Genomic DNA, 22,058 nt, shown 5'->3' on the forward strand with positions numbered 1-22,058 from the left:
CCCGACCCCCCCCCCCGTTTCTTGACTGCCCCCTCCAGAATCTCCCTGCCCCTTTTCCTGCCCCCTGGCCCCCTTACCCTGCTGCTCAGAACAGGGTGTTGGGCTCTGTGCGAGCCGGACACGTGGCTGCGCTCCCCAGCACAACAAAACCCGGTCCCTGCCCCCGCACAGTGCTGCCGGAGCGGGGCGCGGGGCTGCCGGGGAGGAGGAGCTGCCGGCTCAGAATGCAGGGAGGGAGGGGGGGGGGGAGGAGCTCCTATACAGCTGCTCCGGAGTCCAGCCCATGACTTTCCTGCAGCCCTCCCAGCCGCTCGCTCTGCTCTGCCGGGGGAGGGGGGAAATCCCGGACATTTTGAGTGATTTACAAATTCCCCCCGGACGCTATTTTTAGCACAAAAAGGAGGACATGTCTGGGTAAATCCGGACGAATGGTAACCCTAGACAACACTCAAAAGAAAGCAGCACAAAGAACCAATGGACACAGACACAGAGTTTGAATCTGGTATAGATTTGCATAAGAGGGAAGCTGCTATAAAAGTGGGGTGTCTTGCAAAGGACCCCGGGTCTCGTCTTGTCAACATGGGAGCATCGATCCGGATCGGCAGAAGCCCGGCTCCACCCCCTCCCCCATCTAACTCACCTGGCCAGTGAAGTTAAGGGGAGCAACTAATTGGTAACAACAAAACGAAGTGTGTTTGTGTAAGTGTAAGTGTAATATATTATATGCATATGATACAGTGTTAATGAATACATGTAATACTAATAAATGTGGCGTTTTGCCTTATTCCCCCTGAAAAGATCCTGTGCAGTACTTTAAGTACAACAAAACGCCAGCTGCACCAGGGAGTCAGCAAATCCTACGTCTCCCTTTGCCAGCAGAAAAGTGCCACCTGGTGAAAGAATGGAGCATTTGGGGCAAAGCCCAGCCTGTTACATCTCTCCCCTTACAACCAGCCCAGGGCATGTTCTCTGCTTCCTCCTCTGCTGATCAAGGGGACACAGCTGACTGCAGCTCCTGGAGTCACAAAGAACTGCCCATTAGCGGCAGGTCCCAGCCCCAGTCTGACTCCTGGAATCTGTCCCTTGAGTCAAAGCTTCCACTCACTTCTTGTGGCTATCAGCCAGGGCATTCGGGGGTGGGATTCCCTTCTCAGAGTCAGCCCCAATCTCCCCTCTGTGGGGATTCACAGCCAAATGACCAGGAGATGCCTGAGCTGCTGTAGCAGGGCGAGGTGGGGAGGGGATAGGAGGGAGCCAGCTGGGCTCCCTGTCTGACCATCCCTCTGATCTGATACATAGCACCAGCGCAGCTCCCTCTCTGGGGACGCCACATGTGGCAAGAGCCCCACACTTTCGGGGGGTGGGGGGAGGAGAGAAAGCAAACCAGGCTTCCTGGGCCACTCTGTGGCCCTAGAATGTGGTGACACCAACTCATCCCCTTCCAGTATAACAACCGTCTCCTGCTGCTAGCAAATGTATTTAGTCTTGTAGCCCAAGTGGTAGATGTTCATGCTGAAGATTCACAGTTCAAAGCCTCCTGATGATCATGAAGTGGGGTGGTTACAAGTGCAAATAATAGGGTTTGGTTTTTTTAGCTTTTTCCTTTAAAAAAAAAAAAGCAACCTGGGAAATTACAGATAAAAAAAAAAACTACATTAAAGGAATGTTAATTAGATTGCGAAACCAGCTAGTGGAAAGTCAGGAGATGCCAGAATTAGAGATTACCTGTGCAACCTCTGTTTGGCCCCCTTGTGTTTACACAGTCTTTAGTTACATGATCACAGTGTGTTTTTTCCACAGGCTGCCTGACTCCTTCAGTGCACAGCTGGATGGGCAAGGGAAAAGAATTAAGGTTGTGCAGACAATTGTAAAACTGCAAATCTTACTTTTGAGGGCTTGACTTTGCAACCTTAATAACTTTGTTTGTATGCAGTTTTTTGAATGCGATAGCTTGAAGGAACCAGCCACATCTCTACAAGTATCTCCCGAGAGCTCGGCTGGTAAGGGATGACATCTCTCTCTCCTCAACACAAACCACCGTAACCTCGGCCATATTTATTTCATACAGTATCAGGAATGGAACCAACCCATGCTCATAATAAATCCCATCATCACTCTCTCCAGAAGCTACAGACCCCACGAGCATCCAGGCCGCTGCAAAGAAAGCTGAGGCCCATCTGGGAGGATCTGGCCTGAATTTGCTGATAAATAATGCTGGCGTTATGCCAGAGAGCACTCTGGAGTCAGCAACTGCTGCAGATATGTTGGCCGTGTATAAAATCAACGTTGTGGGACCAATGTTGGTGACCCAGGTAAGAGTCTGCCTGACACAGGGCTTTAGTTGAGAATTTGTAGCTTCTACTTCGGTTTGCAGGGAAGAAAAGCAGCTGACGAGATCTAGAATTTCACTCATCTCTGTTCTAAGTCAAAGGGACCCGATCTTGCCTTAGTTACACCTGTGCCATCCCCGTGACATTAATTGAGTGGCACTTGTGTAGCAGAGAACAGAATTTAGCCCAAGGTTCTTTGATGATGTTGGCTACCCTGGCATTACACACTCATCCAGATGTTTCCTAGCTTTTATTGGTGCTTATGCAGCATTACAGATGGCCCCAGCACTTTGCAGGTGGGAACATACTGTTACCGAAATATCAGGTCCACCTAGCTGAGAGCCAATAACTAGGGTTACCATTCGTCCGGATTCCCCCGGACATGTCCGGCTTTTTCGGGTTAAAAATAGCGTCCGGAGGGAATTTGTCAATGTCCGGACTTCCCCTCCTCCCCCCCATGCAGAGCGTGCGCGCGGCTTACAGACCAGCCGGGGCTCGGACAGCCAGAGCCAGAGCCCTTCCTGCAACTTCCCCCCGCCACTCTCCTGAAACTTGACACCCCCCCTCATCTCCCTCCCCCGCCCTCCCTGCATTCACAGATTGCTCGTCTGGAGCTCCGACCCTGCTCCCCTCCCCCGCTGTCGAGCGCGCTGCTCTGCAGCACAGTAAGAGGGCCGGGGGTCAGAGAAGCGGCAGGGAGGTTCGGGGGGGGGGGTAATCAAGAGACAGGGAGCAGGGGGAGGGTTGGATGGGTCAGGGAGTTCGGGGGGGGCTGTCTGGGGGTTGGGGGTGTAAGGTTTTGGGCAGTCAGGGTACAGGTGGGGGGGGGTCTCAGGAGGGGGCAGTTAGGGGACAAGAAACAGGGAGGCTCTCCATGCGTCTCTGGACCCTCTCAGCTGTCGGGCTTGGACGGAAACATTGCCTGAGGGTAGTGAGAGAATGGGTTATCGGTGAGGTGGGGGTGGGCGTGAGCCCGGTCAATAGGGGCAACCCCTACCAAGATCTGAGCCTTTTCTCACACGCCCGTTAGAGCTCGACATTATGCTGTTTGGGACCCCTCTTTGAGGAAAGCCTCTGGATTGCAAGTCCAACCGCTACCTCCTCGTGGTGAGAGTCGGTAACTGGCTTGGATAGCCAGGCGGATTGCGGAGGACGAACCCACATCCCACATTTAGTGGGGTGTGGGATGGGGTTGGGCAGCCCCATATGGTGCCACATGGATGCCCCCCTGGTAAGGGTAGCCTCCCCCAGGTACGGGTTGACTCCCCCTGGTAAGGGTTAGATTCCCCCTGGTAAGGGTAGTTTCCCCCAGGCACGGGTTAGTTTCCCCCTGGAAAGGGTAAGTTTCCCCCAGGTACGGGTTAGTTTCCCCCTGGAAAGGGTTAGTTTCCCCCTGAGAAGGGTAAATCTTTTAGCTATGGAAAAAAGTAATTTATATTTTTATACCGGATTGGCGCTGGACCGGGTTAATAACGCCCCCGCTGTTGGCTTTGATGCCCCGGCTGACAGTGTTAAATATATTAGGGGTGTGATCAGGGTCGCTGGACCAATGGATAAAATGGTGTGGACTATAATGAAGTCTCATGAGAATGAGAGTGAGAATCAAGTCCTCCCAGTGGAGCATGGAGAGGAGGTAGAGGAGAATGTTTGTGATGATCATGGTGAGGAGATTTTATCTATTTTACCGATGGTTTTTACAAGGGACACTTTTAATGATTTAACTATGGACAGTTTTAATCCAGATTTTAAGTATTTAAGTACATTTGATGATCCATATGTTAGGGAATCAAGTACTGATTTTAATAGGGATCGTAATAAGGATCTTAACAGTATTGGTAGTAATATAAATATATTAGAAAGTAGTTCGTGGAAGGATGGGGTTTTTTATTTAGAGTATCCCGTTGATAGTTTTAATTGTCCAATATGTCCCCAGATATTACCAACATTTGGTAAATGGGCCAAACACATTAATGTGGTTCATAAAAGTAAAGCCATACGAGTTGTATGTAGTAAATGTGGAAAATCTTCTCAATATCATAATATAGCTTGCCACTACCCCAAGTGCATACCCAAGAAGGCGGATACCCCAATGAAGAGCCATACGTGCTCGGTCTGTGGGCTTGGTTTTCATACTAGATCTGGATTGAGCCAACACTGTAGACATAGACACCCTGCTGTGAGGAATGAGCAAAGAAAAGAAGATATGGCTGCTAAAAGTAAGATCAAAGAGGGATCGACTAGATCTCGTATATGGACTAAAGATGAGGTTGCGCAGCTTATACAGTTGGAAAGGAAATATATTGGGAAAAGGAATATAAATAAATGTATTGAGAGCGAGGTGAGGACCAAAACGAATAAACAAATATCAGATAAAAGACGAGAATTAGCAAAGAAGAAGTTAGTGGTAACAGGAGATAGGGAGGAAGTGACTGAGGTAGAGGACATTAGAGTAAATATATTAGAAATTCCGCCCCCAAGAGAGAGGATTTTCCCACTAAAAGGACATCCAGAAGTGGATTTAGTGGAGAAAATATGTAAACGGGGAAAACAAAGTAGGGAGGGAAGAGAAATAATAAATAGTTTAGGGGAAATTGAAGGATTATTAAAGGAGGATTTAACAAAAGCTCTCGGATGGGCAATGTTGGAAAAATTATGTTATTCATTAGTAGAGGGACAGGACCCTAGAAATGAAAGTCAAATAGAGTTGAGGAATAAAGGAAAAGGGAAGATTAGAAAGGAGGGGAGAAGGAAGCAATTTAATGCAATTAGGAGATATGCTACAAAGAAAGCTAAGTATAAATTCTATCAACAATTATTTGATAAGGATAGAAGAAGATTGACTCGCATTATAATGGGAGAGCCAGATAAGGCTAAGTGTGCTATCCCTATGAAAGAAATTGAGGAATACTATGTAAATATTTTGGGAACAATTGGACATGGTAATATGATAGGGTGGCCATCATCCACAGAGAATGCGGATAATGATATATTAATGAGTCCGATCTCTGTGGATGAGATTAGAATAGCTTTAACAGAAATAAGAAAAGATAGTGCTCCTGGCCCAGATAAAGTAAAAGTGAGCAATTTGTGGGATATTTTTAATTTAGACTCCTTAATACTTACAAAAATTTTTAATATATGGTTTCTAAATAGACAGGTACCAGATGAATTTAAGAAAAATAGAACGATTTTAATACCAAAGACACAAGATGAGGAGGAAATGAAGAAGTTAACATCTTGGAGACCATTGACAATTGGGTCAGTTTGGATTAGAATCTATACCAAAATATTAGCAAAAAGACTGGTGGAAACAGTTAAGATATGTAGTAGACAAAAAGGGTTTATATCCGCCCCTGGGTGTGAGGAAAATATTGCTATATTAGATAATTTGATTAAAGGGGCTAAACGAAATGGGAATGAAATTGCAATAGTGTTCGTAGATTTGGCTAAAGCATTTGATTCTGTGGGACACGGACATATAATAGCCGGGTTGAGAAGATTTGGTATAGATGAACATTTTATAGATATTATTAGGGACCTTTATGATAATTGCACAACTAGGGTATGGGTGGGTGATGAAGCTACTGAGTCTATTTTAATTAGGAGGGGGGTCAAGCAGGGTGACCCGTTGTCCCCAATTTTGTTTAATATTGCTATGGATCCCCTTTTAACTAGATTAGAAGTAGAAGGAAGTGGTTTTTATGTTAAGGGTAATAGTGTCACGTCATTGGCTTTTGCCGATGATGTGGCAATTTTAAGTAGCTCATATAAAGGAATGATCAAAAATTTGGGTACCTTAGAGGAGTTTTGTAAAAATACTAATCTCTCTGTTAATGTGAAGAAAACGAAAGGCTTTCATATTTTAACTAAACATAAAACCTATGTAGTTAATCCTAAGGATAATTGGCAGATAGGGTCAGAGAAGATTGAATATGTTCAACTAGGGGATTTTGAAAAATATTTAGGGGCTAGAATAGATCCCTGGATAGGTGTAGGGGGACCGGTACTTAAAGAAAAATTGAAAGATTGGAGTGAGAATTTAATTAAGGCCCCATTAAAACCGGCCCAAAAAATATTAATTTTACAGACATACATCTTACCGAAGCTATTTTATAATCTTCTTTTAATAGAACCCCCTTTTAATCTTTTAGACGATCTTGATGTGTTAGTTAGAAAAATAGTTAAAGAGATTTTACATTTACCTCAGTGTACCACAGATGGGATATTTTATTCTAGAGGTAGGGATGGTGGTTTAGCTCTCACTAAGTTTAGTGTGCAAATCCCAAATATGTTAATTCGTAAATGGAGGAGACATATTGTCTCGAGAGATGATTGGATGGACCTATCTTATCTATATGCAGGAGAAAATCTTGTGGATAAAATATTGTCATTTAGTGCAGTAACATCTCATCCCAAGAAATGGAGGGAAGAGGAATTTTTAAGATGGTCGGAACTGAGATGTCAGGGAATAGGGATAAAATATTTTAAAAATGATTTAATTAGTAATTCGATTTTTAGAAACTCTAGTAAAGTTAAATCGTCAGCGTATATCGCAGCATTGCAGCTTAGGGCAAATATTTATCCTACTAGGGAGACATTAGCAAGAGGAAGAGGAGGTGTGAATGCTCTTTGTAGATGGTGCGGTAAAGTGCGGGAGACTGTTCCCCATATCTCAGGACAATGTTATAAGACTAAGAATGCTAGGATAAAAAGGCATAATAGAGTAGTGTCTGCAGTTGTGGATAAGGTTGGTAAATTAGGGTGGAAGGCAATGATAGAGCCCCATTTGAGAAATAGTAAGGGTGAGTTAAGAAAGCCGGATATTATATTTATAAAAGGAGATACAGCAGTGGTGGTTGATGTTACAGTGCGATGGGAGGATAATGCCGGAAGTTTGGAACAAGCCCACAGTGAGAAGGTGGCTTATTATCTTGAGTTAGAGGAAGAAATTAAAAACTTAACGGGAGGTAAAAATATCCACTTCTTTGGTTTTGTGCTTGGGGCACGTGGCAAGTGGAGTGAAGGTAATAATGATTTGTTACAATTATTGGGAATGGACAGAAGTAAAAATTTTAAGGAGAGTATATGTAGACTTGTTTTATATTCCACTATTGGTATGATGGCTATATTCAGTGACAGGTAAAGATCCCGGAGTTTCCATTCCGTGTATCTTGCCAAAACTAAATTTTAGCTATTTTGGTTTCCATGCTCTAAATTTTCAAATTTTTAATATTGTTTTGAACATTAACATATTTAGTGTTATTTAATATCTGCCCTTCAATAGAATGGTTTTAACTATATAATAAATACTTATTAATGGATGAAATTCCAATTTAAATCATTAGTTTATTTATTTATTTTAACTACTGGATGTGGATGCGGACTGGCCGCGTATAGTAACCAGGAAAGGGCAGGTAGTCACGCCTGTACATAAATAGGGGGTGGGGTTCTGGAGGGCAGTTAGGAGTAGGGGTCCCAGGAGGGGGCAGTAAGGGGACAAGGAGCGGGGGGGGGAATCGGGAGTTCGGGGCGGGCTTTCTGGGGGAGGGTGGATAAGGTTTTGGGCAGTCAGGGTACAGGTAGGAGGTAGGGTCCTGGGGGACAGTTGGGGGGGGGGTCTTAGGAAGGGGCAGTTAGGGGACAAGGCACAGGGAGGCTTAGGTAGGGGGTGGGGTTCTGGAGGGCAGTTAGGAGCAGGGGTCCCAGGAGGGGGCATTCAGGGGACAAGGAGTGGAGGGGAGGGTTGGGGGTTCTGAGGGGGCAGGAAGTGGGAGGGAGTGGAAGGGGCAGGGGCGGGGCTAGGACAGGACGGGGGCGGGGCTAGGACAGGACGGGGGCGGGGCTATGGCGGGGCTCCTCCCGTCCTCTTTTTTGATTGTTGAAATATGGTAACCCTACAATAACAGCCAGACAGGGATAAGGAAGAGTTGCTTTATTCTGCAGAAGAAAGGAGAGCTTTGCACCTTAGTACAAAAACTCTGTCTTACACACATTTTACAGATCCTTTATACACATTCAGACAAAGGTCCTTGCAGTGTTAACACTTGATTGGTGGTTGTCAGACCCGTGCTTTTGCTATCTGGTCAGTGAAAACCGGCTTGGGACCAGCTCCAACTACCTTAAGGCCTTGAAGGGAAGACAGTTGAAAAGTTCAGGCTACTGTGTACTTGAAGTGTCTGCTTCCCCCTAATGGCCACTGGTTGACATAAAGGCTGCTCTGTTAAGGGGGGGGTCACTTTCACAATACAGAGAATAAAATGCACTCCCTCTCACTCTGGCCCAATGGCTATTTGAGTATTTATCCACAGTGGCCAGCGAGAGAGAAGAGAGAGAGCGGCTGTGTTGTCTAGTGATTAGGGCACCCACGTGGGATCCTGAGGGTCCGGTTGCCCTTTTCCAATCACTCTTTTATTATTTAGCCCCAGTGGAACAGCTTCACCAGGGAAGAATGTCTCATCAGAACCCTCCCATAGCTCAGTGGCATTTGCCTGGGAAGTGACAGACCCTGTTTAAATCCTGTCTCCCCCTCTGGCAGATGTGGGAATTGCACCGTGGTCTCCCACATCCCAGGTGTGTATGCTAACCACTATGAAGAGGACTAATCTAGTAGGCAGCCTCTGAGCATGACTACCAGGTCAGGCCTGGCAAGTGCTCTAGGCAGATGAACACCTATCTTCCCCCAATTCATGAAATGAGGGGCTTAGGTGGAGATAGGTTTTTTGATGCCTAGAGTGAGGCAGCCATGAGCATGCCCAGAGGCAGAAACTTAGGTGCCTACAGGGTTCAGCGGGAGTTTGATGGATAGCAACTGGGACTTAGGTACCTAGGTACTTTTGTGGGTCTGAGCATTGTAGTCTGAAGGCACAAACTGGTTCAGATGTCATTGGGACATTAGAGCTGGTAGGTGGAGCAGAGCAGATGGTGGTTGAGAAGTGGGTTGAAGGAGGAGAGGGATGGCGATGAGGGAGAGCGAATTGGGAAGCTGTTCCTAGCAGATGGGGTGCAGTGAAGGCAGGTAGGAAATAGGGATGGGATGGAGGGAAAAAAAGGGCAAGCAGGGGGTGGAGCGCAGGAAGTGGGACAGGTTTGCAGCAAGATTAGGTTTGAGCCAGAGGCAGGAGTGGAGCCTCAGTGAGGAAGAGAAGCTAGGATGGGACAAGGAAGAAGTGATTCCGATGCCTGCCCCGCCCCCTGAACTGCTGTGGGGGGCCCAACACTGTACATGCCATGGAGGGCATCTCTGGGGTGACACTGGGGAGGAGGAGAGGCCAGGAGTATGCAGGTTTTGAGGCCCAGCACCTCACACAGGTAGCCCGGCTATGCTGTAGCAGCTACTCTGGGCCAGTGGCTGGACAAGCAGCCACGGGTGGGAGATCTGTCCTTGTTGTCATTACAGATTTATTAGCAAGGACAAACGGACACAGTCTGTCTCCCTCCAGGCGTTCCTGCCCTTGTTGAAGAAGGCTGCACAGGAGAGCACCCAGACAGGGCTCAGCTGCAGCAAGGCGGCCATTATCAACGTGTCCACTATAGGGGGCTCCATCGGGAACACCCCCAGCATGGCCACCTTTCCAGTCATCTCCTACCGCTGCAGCAAGGTCTGGCCCATCTGCTAACAAGTCATGGGATCCGGGGGTGGTGGGGTGCATGTCCTATCTGATAATTCTGCAGTTACCCCGAAATAAAACATGCCCTGATGATATGTCCCGTGCTGATTCATGCACCAGAAAAGGGAAAGTTTCAGAGTGGCAGCCGTGTTAGTCTGTATCCGCAAAAAGAACAGGAGTACTTGTGGCACCTTAGAGTCTAACAAATGTATTTGAGCATAAGCTTTCGTGGGCTACAGCCCACTTCATCAGATGCATAGCATGGAACATAGAGTAAGAAGATATATATACATACAGAAAACATGAAAAGGTTAGAAGTTGCCATACCAACTCTAAGAGGCTAATTAAATAAGATGAGCTATTGTCAGCAGGAGAAAAAAAAACTTTTGTAGTGAGAATCAAGATGGCCCATTTCAGACAGTTGACAAAAAGGTGTGAGGATACTTAACATGGGGAAATCATTCTGAACTATCTATGCCCATTTTGCCCCCAGACGGAGCGCATTCCCCTTCATAAAAGACTTAAGCCCTGACTATCCCTACAGCCAAATACTCTTAATTTCTGCCCCCTGCCCCAATAAAGGGATCTGAGTCCAATTTGGAGCCACTTTTACAGGGGATTCTCTATGTGCACTCAGAGCATCCCACAAAGAGCAGGGGACAGAAATGAGCCCTCCACTGGCAGCGTGTGTTTGGCTGTCTCCCTGGCGTGGGATGTAAAAGGTAGCTAAGGTGTCCATAAAACTCCCCCTCTCTTTCCTTGATAACATACCAGGGATCGTTCTCAGCCCATTACAAACCACGAGACTGGGCAGTTCTGAACAAGAGAGGGTCTGTCCTCACTGCCCCATTGACATGAGTTAGCTGCACTCAAATGACTTCTCTCAAGTTAGCCCAGCTCGAGTGAGAATGGCCACACTGCAAAATAACTGTGACACTCAAACTGCTGTGTCCCCAGTGGTGCTGCCCTCACTCGTGTGTGGCTCTAAGACAGTGGTCCCCAATCTCCCAGTGACTATTGAAAGCAATCCGGGAGATTTTAATAGGCTATTTTAAGACAATGACATTATGGCATGTTGGGAAAAAAAATCTCCCAGAATAGCTTCAGTCAGAGTTGGCAACCCTCGTTGGGGGGTGGGTCTGGGGCCAGGAGCAGGGCTGAGGCCAGGGGCTGAGGCTGGAAGCTGGCACAGGGCCGGGAGCGAAGCCGCGCCAAGGCTGGAGACAGGGCTAGGCACGGGGCCAGAAGCTGGGGACGTAGCTGGGGGCGGGGCAGGAGCAGAACTGGTGGCTGGCGCGGGCCCCACCATACTCTCTGGAACATTTCCCCATGCCCCCCTATGCAGGCATTCCCCACAGTTTGGGGACCTCTGCTCTAAGATGTCTGAGGGCATAGCCCATGCATCCTTGTGCTGCGTAAGCCGCGCTGCTCTAGGAACTTGCCCAGGAGATTGTGGGAGATGGTGTCTGTCCTTGCTGGCATACTGGGGAAAGTATGGGAAGGCATTGGTGGCTTAGCAGCACTCGAGCTGCAGAACTGGCACGTTAACAGCTGATGAGTCGTGCTCACTTGAGGTTTGGTCTGTGCCCCATGAGGGGCCAGGCATCCAGCATTAACAGCTTCCCCACACTTGAGTGAAGGGTCTGTGAGTGTGTCGACGGGACCCTGGTTAGGGGCAACACACGAGTTAAGTCTGCAGTGAAGACAAACCTAGCGTTGGCACCAGACCTTGGGGGAAGAAGGATGTGGCTTTCAGGGACCTCAGGCCTCTGGCTCCAAAATTTAGGAATCAAACCAATTGCTTCCCTTAAGGAGTGGAATATGCACATGATCACAGTTAACAAGGAGGAGAGGAATAAAAACTATAACCCGGAGGAGACCCAGCTGAGTTAATGTAGCAGAGTAACCTGTAGCTTTGGGACCGTCCTCACTGGTCAGGACCTGATCTAGTGCTTTAATTCGCCTTAGTTTGCATTTCATTTTCCTGTTTTATGAAGGGAGGAGAAAGGAAAAGGGGCAAAGCTAGTTGGCCTGTGCAGCCTACAAGTTATGCAGGTTTCTCAGCAGCACAAGTCAATTATGTGCAGTTGAAGGAGCGTCAAAGTGCCACTTCTGGAACTCATAAATTTAATTCTCTTCCCCCGTGACTCTGCCTCTGCTCTGGACGTGCTTCACATCCAGACTGCTCTGAACATGCTCACGAGGTGCCAGTCGGTGAGATACAAGGAAGACGGGATCCTGTGCACTGCGCTGCATCCGGGCTGGGTGAAAACAGAGCTGGGAACTGCCAAGGTACAGCAGCTAATGACTTTCCAGAGATGTGCCCAGAGTCTCCTGGCAGCGTGAGGGTGAGATGGTGGCTGGGGTTAGGCACTATCACTCATTGCATCTATTGCCATTCGCTCAGACCAGAGTGTCATTGCTTTGCTGCTGATACCAAGACAAGTTTGCTCGAGGAAAAAACTGGATAGCCTCAGACATTTAATGTGATCCAGATCAAATCCCCTTGGCCAAGTGTTGCTCACATGAACAGCTCTGATAATGTCTCCGCTCATTAGGCTTTTCTCTGCACTCCAGCCACTGCTGGCGCTGAACACGCCTTGCACCCACTGCCCTGTTTGCTCCTGCTAAACACGGAGTAAACTCCCCTCTTTTGAGCAAACATTTTGTAGTTGTAAAATAAACACGGTTTGATTAATGAAGTGAGAAGCCAGGACATTTCTGGAGTCCTCAGACGTTCGCAGGGCTGCAGAACATTGTGAAAGCCGGGAGTGTCCCAGTAAAACCAGCATTTGTAGTCACTTCACTGGTAGGCCCCAGGATCACAAGGTCATAAGACCACTGTACTCGACCTCCCACCCTGGCCTGTCCCTGGTCCAACCCACACTCTTGCAGAGGGATGGGGGAAAACCTGAGGATATGGTTTGTTTGCATAGGACGGGGTTAAACTCCTGTTAGTTTCCTCCTCATCTTCCAGTGTCCCTGTCTGGGTATGTCTACACTGCAATTAGACACCCACGGCTGGCCGCGCCAGCTGATTCAGGCTCACAGGGCTTAGGCTAAGGGGCTGTTTAATCGCACTGTAGGCATTTGGGCTCAAGCTCTGGGACCCTCCTTCGCATGGTCCCAGAACCCAGGCTCTAGCGCAAGCCTGAATGTCTACTCCACAATTAAACAGCCCCTTAGCCCGAGCCCCTTAGCTTGAGTCTGCTGGCACGCGCCAGCTGCGGGTTCTAATGCAGGGTAGATATACCCTCTCTATCTTATCCCACATGTGGTCTTGGGTCCCATGTTCTCCAGCTGCATCCCCCCTCCCACTCCCCAGGTCCTATTATTCCCCCCTTTCCCTCCCCAATATTCCTGTGCCACCTAGCTGCTGTTCTTATTTGTGCCCCGAGAACTTAATTTGCTCAGGAGGTCCAGCAGCAGCTTTTCTTCCAATCCCTATCTCCCCCTCACACACACACACAGGTTCACAAGATCTGTGCTCCCCCTTCCTTCCAGAAAGGCAACTACTGCCCAACCGCTACTCCCGCCCAGCAACAGCCTGAATTTGCTAGCTGTGATCCAGAAGGAAGCAGCGAGCACAGGAAGGTGTGGGCCAGCTGCCACCGAGGCCAGGAGCCCACTTCCCTGGGGCGGGTGCTTCAAACACAAGTGGAGTTTCATTCTCCCCCTTTCATGTGCAGGCTGCAGGCAGAGCTGACGGTGGAGGACAGCGTGCAGGGGATTCTGAAGGTGCTCTCCACCCTCTCTGAGAAACACCATGGGATTGTAGTGGACTGGACAGGAAGAGATGTACCATGGTGAGAGCCTGGCCTACAGGAATGATTTCACCAGCAGTGTTCATAGGACACTCCAGCACCCGTCTGCATCTCGTGAATAAACATCTCTGCCTGAACTAGCGCTGTTACTGAGTCTCTCCCCTCACAGGACTCTTTTGGGTTATGGATTCAGGATACCTCCTTTAAAGGAAAGCATTGCCTCGTAGTTAGAGGGGAGACAGTTCTGCCACTGACTTGCTGGGCCCTTGGGCACATCACTTAGTCTTAGTTTCCCCTAATGCTGCCTGATCCTTGTGTAGCAGTTGGAGAGCCTCTGATGAGACATATTAAAAGCAAAGTATTACAATAGCTGTTATAGATACAAAATTAACTGCACCATCCAGCGGAGCTTACTTGAGTAACAGACTCCAGGCACGGGGTAGGTAGCGTGGATTTCCCTAGACAACAGAAATTGGGCTTTAACAAGGAAATTAGTCTAATTCTCTATCTGTATTAGCTCACTAAGAAAACAAAAGGAACATGAAACACATGAATGTGAAGCACCAATATCCACCCTCCTATCCCTCCACAAAGAGGATGTAAACAGGCTGTTTCACAGTGATAGTTAAAGAGTTTATTGGTAAACAGCAACACCAGCATTAGAAGTGTCGGCAGAAAAATTAAATGTACCTTTACATTATTGTTGTCCATTATACAAAGATATGTTCATATTGACTATAGTAATTAGTGAAATACAAAGGGAGGCTGACGTGAATCAAACCAGCACACAGTATGTGCACACATGAACAGCAGGACCATGAACCTCTGCTCCAGACATGAAATAACTCCAGTGCAGAAGGCCTCTTGCCAGGCTCTTTGTTCCACCTACGCCTTTGATTAGGCCCTCTGGACTAGGGTGAAATGCACCTTCAACAGTCAGTTGACAGCACCTGTCCTCTCACATTTTTGGTCATTTTGCCCCATGATGCAGTGGGAACTGCACTGCACCAAAACAAACCTGTGTCATTTTAACAGTCCCATGCAACAGCTGCACAGACCTTTGATAAGAGGTTGGTGACAAAGAGTTACTTTCTCCTGGGCATGACCTGTTCTTGCACTGTCTTCATTGGCTCTTGGGATCCTTTTAAAAATTAATCAGACACAAACTAGGGAAGGCAGTGAGACTCCTGGGGTATGTCTACACTACGAGAGTAGTTCGATTTTACTTAAATCCAATTTGTGGAACCGATATTACAAAGTCGAACGTGTGTATCCACACTAAGAACAGTAATTCGACTTTGTGAGTCCACACTAACGGGGCAAGCGTCAACATTGGAAGCGGTGCACTGTGGGCAGCTATCCCACAGTTCTCGCAGTCCCCGCAGCCCATTTGGAATTCTGGGTCGAGCCCCCATTGCCTGCTGGGGAAAAAAATGTGTCGAGGGTGGTTTTGGGTAACTGTCGTCATTCAACCATCACTCCCACCCTCCCTCCTTGAAAGCGCCGGCGGGCAATCAGTTCGCGCACTTTTCTGGTGATTGACAGCGCGGACGCCACAGCACTGCGAGCATGGAGCCCGCTGCAACCATCGCTGCAGTTATGGTCATTGTAAACACCTCGCACCTTATCATGCACCTTTTTCAGAGGCAGATGCTGAGAAATCGGACGAGGAGGCTACGGCAGCGCGGTGAGGACATTAAGTCTGAGAGTGGCACAGACCTCTCGCAAAGCACGGGACCCCGCGCCGTGGACATCATGGTGGCAATGGGTCATGTTGATGCTGTGGAACGGCGATTCTGGTCCCCGGAAACAAGCACGGACTGGTGGGACCGCATAGTGCTGCAGGTCTGGGATGAATCACAGTGGCTGCGAAACTTTCGCATGCGTAAGGGAACTTTCCTGGAACTTTGTGAGTTGCTGTCCCCTGCCCTGAAGCGCAAGGACACCCGGATGCGAGCAGCCCTGACTGTCCAGAAGCGAGTGGCCATAGCCCTCTGGAAGCTTGCAACGCCAGACAGCTACCGGTCAGTTGCAAACCACTTTGGCGTGGACAAATCTACAGTGGGGGTTGCTGTGATGCAAATAGCCAACGCAATCGTTGAGCTACTGCTCTCAAAGGTAGTGACCCTGGGAAACGTGCAGGTCATCATAGATGGCTTCGCCGCGATGGGATTCCCAAACTGTGGTGGGGTTATAGATGGAACTCACATCCCTATCCTGGGACCGGAGCACCAGGCCAGCCAGTACATTAACAGAAAGGGCTACTTTCAATGGTGCTGCAAGCACTGGTGGACCATAGGGGACATTTTACCAACATCAACGTCGGATGGCCAGGCAAGGTTCATGACACTCGTGTTTTCAGGAACTCTGATCTGTTTAGACGGCTGCAGGAAGGTATTTACTTCCCGGACCACAAAATAACTGTTGGGGATGTGGAGATGCCTATATTGATCCTCAGGGACCCAGCCTACCTGCTAATGCCCTGGCTCATGAAGCCCTATACAGGCGCCCTGGACAGTGAAAAAGAACTCTTCAACTACCGGCTGAGCAAGTGCAGAATGGTGGTGGAGTGTGCTTTTGGACGTCTCAAGGGGAGATGGAGAAGCGTACTGACTCGCTCTGATCTCAGCGAAACCAATATCCCCATTGTTATTGCAGCTTGCTGTGTGCTCCACAATCTCTGTGAGAGCAAGGGGGAGAAGTTTATGGCGGGGTGGGAGGTTGAGGCACATCGCCTGGCTGCTGATTACGCCCAGCCGGACAGCTGGGCGATTAGAAGAGCCCAGCGGTACGCGCTGTGCATCCGGGAGGCTTTGAAAGCTAGTTTCCTCAGTGAGCAGGGTAACCTGTGACTATTAAGTTTGTTTAAAGAGAAGATGAACCTGCCCCCGTTCCTTTACCCACTGAATGTTGACTATCCTCTGCAGTTACATACCCCCTTCACCCTGTTGTCCCCCTTCCAATACACCTTTAAAAATAAAATAATTGGAACTTTGTTCATTAACACCGTTTTCTTTATTAAGGGTTTCATGGTAAAGGGTTGAAACTGGGACGCAGACTGTGGTGGGGAGCGGGTGTAGTGATGGAAAGGACGCTTCTAAACTCAAGGAATGACAGGCTCCTGCTCCTAGAGCGGTCCGCAGTGGTGGACTGGTTGTTTCAATGGAGCCTGCCACCCCTCCTTTTCGGGACTCTGTGGGGGGGGGGGCTATGTGACTTTGTGGCGTGGGAGGACGGTTACAGATCCCCTGCTGCATGGCTCTGTCATCCAGGCTAAGGACCGCTGCATAAGATCTCTAACCGCCCTCCCCTGCCACAAACTCACATAGCCCCCCCCACACACACACAGAACATGAAAACCACCTCCCAGACTGACCAGGGTGCCCAGTGACTGCAATGTGTGTGTGACCTGCTGCTGAACCTGCCCCCGTGTCTGTACCCTGGTAAAGGTGACTGTCCTCTCCAATTACCAACCCCCATCCCCCCCCCTTCAAACACACTCTCCTCTAAAAGAGCATGACGGAAACAGTAATTAACAGAAACGTATTTTTTATTAACAACTACACAGTTAGGGGATGACACTGGGACGGGGGCTTGGGTGAGGTGCTTTTGGAGTGAAGGAAAGGACTTATCAAATCTTTGGGAATGAGAGCCTTCTGGTACTTGAGCAGTCTGCAGGGGTGGAGTGACTGTTTTCACGGCCCCTGCCCCCCCTCCTTCTTGGGACTTTGGGTGAGAGGGGGATGGGACTTTGTGGTGGGGGAGGGCAGTTAGAGATAGACTGCAGCGGGGCTCTGTCCTCCTGCCTCCGGTCCTGCAGAACATCCACAAGGTGCCGGAGCGTGTCCGTTTGCTCCCTCATTAGTCCAAGCAGCGTTTGAGTCGCCTGCTGGTCTTCCTGCCACCACCTGTTGGCTGTGTGATCGCTAGTATTGTGACATGTTCTCCCTCCACTGGGTCTGCTGTGCCGCCTCGGCTCGGGAGCAGCCCATAAGTTCGGAGAACATCTTGTCCCGTCTCCTTCTCTTTCGGCGCCTAATCTGCGCCAGCCTCTGGGAGGGGGATGCCGGGTTAGGTCGGGAGACACTCACAGCTGTGGGATGGGAAAAAGGGAGAGAATTCCTCACAAAGATACATTTTTGTGAACAATGAACATAGTCTTTCTCTGTGAACAAGACCATGCAGAGCACCCATCACATGCGCACTCAGGACAAGGTAGAATTTTCAGCCTTCGCATTCAGTGCCTGGGGTCTTGGAGTACAGATCACACAAGCGGGGCAGGACAGCGGAATTTGGCTAGCAGGCGGACATGGTAAGCTGTAGACTTTTGGCCGCTGAAAGCTTAATTTATAGCAGTGCCCTACTTTCACATTGAAAGCAGTGCCCCAGAATAAGGTCCGCGACCACTGAAGACAGCAGGAAACTATACAAGTGCTCTGTAATCACCAACATGATATGAACACTTCAGTGCCCAAGCAAATTCAGATAACTATAATCATTCACTATAATCATTCAACAAACAAGCCATATTGAAGATGCTTCTTCAAGCTAAATAGCCAAAAAAAAAAAAAAAGAACTTAAAGAGATTATATAGGACAGGTTCCAAGTCTTCCAGTTGTTCTAAGCAATTTTATCCTCATGTTTGTTCTAGCTCTTAGCTAAGAGCTTGTTTCGTTCAAGTCCAAACCACAGCAATTATTAATGATCAAAAGCAGAAAGATCCCCTCTGCTAGCAAGTGGCAATGGAAAGCAGAACTGCGCTATCTGTGAGCCGAGAGCTCTTTTAGGAGAACTTTTTGGCACCAGCAGCCCCCTTGTCCTTACAAGAGTCAGCAGCAGAACAACAAAGGTTATTCTCCAACCCCTCTGGATTTGGGGACAGCTGGTTCAACAAAACTGGCTGTATAGACGAGGACACCTGCTCTCCAACTTCATCTATCCCCCGCAATTGTCCTCCTGTGAGACCTGCAGATTCTCGGCTCTTTCATGTCAGGATATCATGAAGCCTTTTCTGTTAAGCTCTCCCATCGGGGCATGATCCTTGCTCTTGAGGGAATCCAAACACAGGAGTGGGAACACAAGCATAGGTCAAAGAGAGGCTATAAGAAACTTACACAAATGGAGTGATGTTCAGATTACAGCTCTCAAGCATTACAAACTTCCAGTCACAGTGTCAACATCTGCTTTCACTTGTTAGAGTATAGATATTCAGGCCTGCCTGTAAAGGCCTATACTTTAAGAACTTGGGTGTATTTTTGTCACTTAGCTAGTTACAGGGGTATAAAAACAAAGAATCAAAATCCCAGTCTGCCGGTGTAAGGGCCTTCTCTCACTGTGACAGTCTGAAGCCTTGTTCTTAGGCTAAGGCCTTTGGCTAAGCAGCAGGGGAAGCCATAAGCTGAGAAGCATATGGTCACATCCTCACATCCCAAACCAGTCACATTGAAATAAGGTGCTATTGGGCTGTTAGGAAGATGATCCTGTCCTGATAGTGCCCATTGCCACCAGATAAAGAAACAGATCTTAAGCTGGTTAAAGAAAACTTAGGGTATGTCTACACTACGAAATTAGGTCGAATTTATAGAAGCCGGTTTTATAGAAATCGGTTGCATACAGCCGATTGTGTGTGTCCCCACATAAAATGCTCTAAGTGCATTAAGTCGGCGGACCACATCCACAGTACCGAGGCTAGCGTCGACTTCCGGAGCGTTGCACTATGGGTAGCTATCCCACAGTTCCCGCAGTCTCCGCAGCCCATTGGAATTCTGGGTTGAGATCCCAATGCCTGAATGATGCAAAACAGTGTCGCGAGGGGTTCTGGGTACATGTCGTCAGGCCCCTCCCCCTCCATCAGAGCAACGGCAGACAATCGATTTGTGCCTTTTTACCTGGCTTACCTGTGCAGACAACATACCATGCCAAGCATGGAGCCCGCTCAGCTCAGCTCAGCTCACCGTCACCATATGTCCTCTGGGTGCCGGCAGACGTGGTACTGCATTGCTACACAGCAGCAGCTAATTGCCTTTTGGCAGTAGACAGTGCAGTATGACTGGTAGCCTTCATCAGCGATCTGGGTGCTGGCAGACATGGGGCTGCATTGCTACACAGCAGCAGCCCCTTGCCTTTTGGCAGTAGATGGTATATTACGACTGGTATCTGTCGTCGTCATATTGCAGTTCAATCAGATGATGGCTGAAACTTCGTATGTCCCCCAGTCATATTCTGCTGCCTTCCCAATGATGATGGCAGCTATCAGTCGTAGTACACTATTTTCTGCCAAGCGCCCAGTATTTTCTGCCAAGCACCCAGAAGATGCCGAGGGCTATCAGTCATGCTGCACCGTCAGCTGCCAGCTTAAGATGTGAAAAATAAATTTGTTCTATATTCATTTGCTTCCCCCTCCCTCCGTGAAATCAACGGCCTGCTAAACCCAGGGTTTTGAGTTCAATCTTTGGGGGGGCCATTCTGTGTGACAGTTGTTTGTGTTTCTCCCTGATGCACAGGCACCTTAGTTGATTTTAATTCCCTGTACCTGTACGCCATGTCGTCACTCACCCCTTCCTCCCTCCCTCCATCAGACAATAGTTTCGCGCCTTTTTTCAGACCAGACGCCATAGCACTGGGATCATGGAGCCCACTCAGATCACCGCGGCAATTATGAGCACTATAAACACCACGCACATTTCCTGGAGTATATGCAGAGCCAGGACATGCCAAAGCAAAACCAGGACCAGCCGATGAGGCGATTGCAGCGCGGTGACAAGAGTGATGAGGAAATTGACATGGGCATAGACCTCACAGAAGGTACAGGCCCCAGCAATGTGCATATCATGGTGTTAATGGGGCAGGTTCATGCCGTGGAACGCCGATTCTGGGCCCGGGAAACAAACACAGAATGGTGGGACCTCATCGTGTTGCAGGTCTGGGACGATTCCCAGTGGCTGCGAAACTTTCACATGCGTAAGGGCACTTTCATGGAACTTTGTGACTTGCTTTCCCCTGCCCTGAAGCGCCAGAATACCAGGATGAGAGCAGCCCTCACAGTTGAGAAGCGAGTGGCGATAGCCCTGTGGAAGCTTGCAACACCAGACAACTACCAGTCAGTCGGGAATCAATTTGGAGTGGGCAAATCTACTGTGGGGGCTGCTGTGATCCAAGTTGCCAGGGCAATCAAAGACCTGGTGATATCAAGGGTACTGACTTTGGGAAACATGCAGGCCATAGTGGATGGCTTTGCTGCAATGGGATTCCTAAACTGTGGTGGGGCGATAGACAGAACCCATATCCCTATCTTGTCACTGGAGCACCAAGCCACCAAGTACATAAACCACAAGGGGTACTTTTCAATGCTGCTTCAAGCCCTGGTGGATCAGAAGGGACGTTTCACCAACATCAACGTGGGATGGCCGGGAAAGGTACATGATGCTTGCATCTTCAGGCACTCTGGTCTGTTTCAAAAGCTGGACGAAGGGACTTTCTTCCCGGACCAGAAAATAACCGTTGGGGATGTTGAAATGCCTATCGTGATCCTTGGGGACCCAGCCTACCCCTTAATGCCATGGCTCATGAAGCTGTACACAGGCAGCCTGGACAGTAGTCAGGACCTGTTCAGCTACAGGCTAAGCAAGTGTCGAATGGTGGTGGAATGTGCATTTGGACGTTTAAAAGCGCGCTGGCGCAGCTTACTGACTCGCTCAGACCTCAGCGAAAAGAATACCCCATTGTTATTGCTGCTTGCTGTGCGCTCCACAATATCTGTGAGAGTAAGGGGGAGACATTTATGGCGGGGTGGGAGGTTGAGGCAAATCGCCTGGCCGCTGATTACGTGCAGCCAGACACCAGGGCGGTTAGAAGAGCACAGCAGGGCGCGGTGCGCATCAGAGAAGCTTTGAAAACGAGTTTTGTGACTGGCCAGGCTATGGTGTGAAACTTCTGTTTGTTTCTCCTTGATGAACCCTCCCCCCCCCCAACCCGGTTCACTCTACTTCCCTGTAAACCAACCACCCCACCACCCTCCCCTCCCCCCTTCGAGCACAGCTTGCAGAGGCAATAAAGTAATTGTTACTTCACATTCATGCATTCTTTATTAATTCATCACACAACTAGGGGGATAATTGCCAAGGTAGCCTGGGATGGGTGGGGGAGGAGGGAAGGAAAAGGACACACTGCAGTTTAAAACTTTAACACTTATTGAAGGCCAGCCTTCTGATGCTCGGGCAATCATCTGGGGTGGAGTGACTGGGTGGCCAGAGGCCCCCCCACCGTGTTCTTGGGTGTCTGGGTGAGGAGGCTATGGAACTTGGGGAGGAGGGCTGTTGGTTACACAGGGGCTGTAGCGGCGGTCTCTGCTCCTGCTG

General features: G+C 48.8%; 1 protein-coding gene across 5 annotated transcripts; it reads left to right on the forward strand.

The window, feature by feature from the left end:
- Positions 1–1,766: 1,766 nt before the first annotated feature.
- On the forward strand, positions 1,767–22,058 carry LOC135975652 (C-signal-like). 5 transcript variants are annotated; one of them, XM_065567438.1, is made up of 5 exons: positions 1,777–2,000; positions 2,125–2,312; positions 9,770–9,928; positions 12,119–12,229; positions 13,627–22,058. In XM_065567438.1, the coding sequence occupies exons 1-5, from the start codon at positions 1,928–1,930 to the stop codon at positions 13,693–13,695; spliced, it is 600 nt and encodes a 199-aa protein (XP_065423510.1). In that variant the 5' UTR covers positions 1,777–1,927; the 3' UTR covers positions 13,696–22,058. The 5 variants fall into 5 exon arrangements, with proteins under 5 accessions (XP_065423507.1, XP_065423510.1, XP_065423509.1 ...); XM_065567437.1 differs by having other exon boundaries at positions 13,634–22,058; XM_065567439.1 differs by having other exon boundaries at positions 12,119–12,285; positions 13,634–13,731.

The sequence above is a fragment of the Chrysemys picta genome, chromosome 14 (assembly GCF_011386835.1).
Source record: "Chrysemys picta bellii isolate R12L10 chromosome 14, ASM1138683v2, whole genome shotgun sequence".
NCBI classification, from domain to species: domain Eukaryota; kingdom Metazoa; phylum Chordata; order Testudines; family Emydidae; genus Chrysemys; species Chrysemys picta.

Coding starts and splice junctions, on each gene's coding strand:
- LOC135975652 (XM_065567435.1), top strand. CDS start 20,397: ATGCAGAGCCAGGACATGCCAAAGCAAAACCAGGACCAGCCGATGAGG.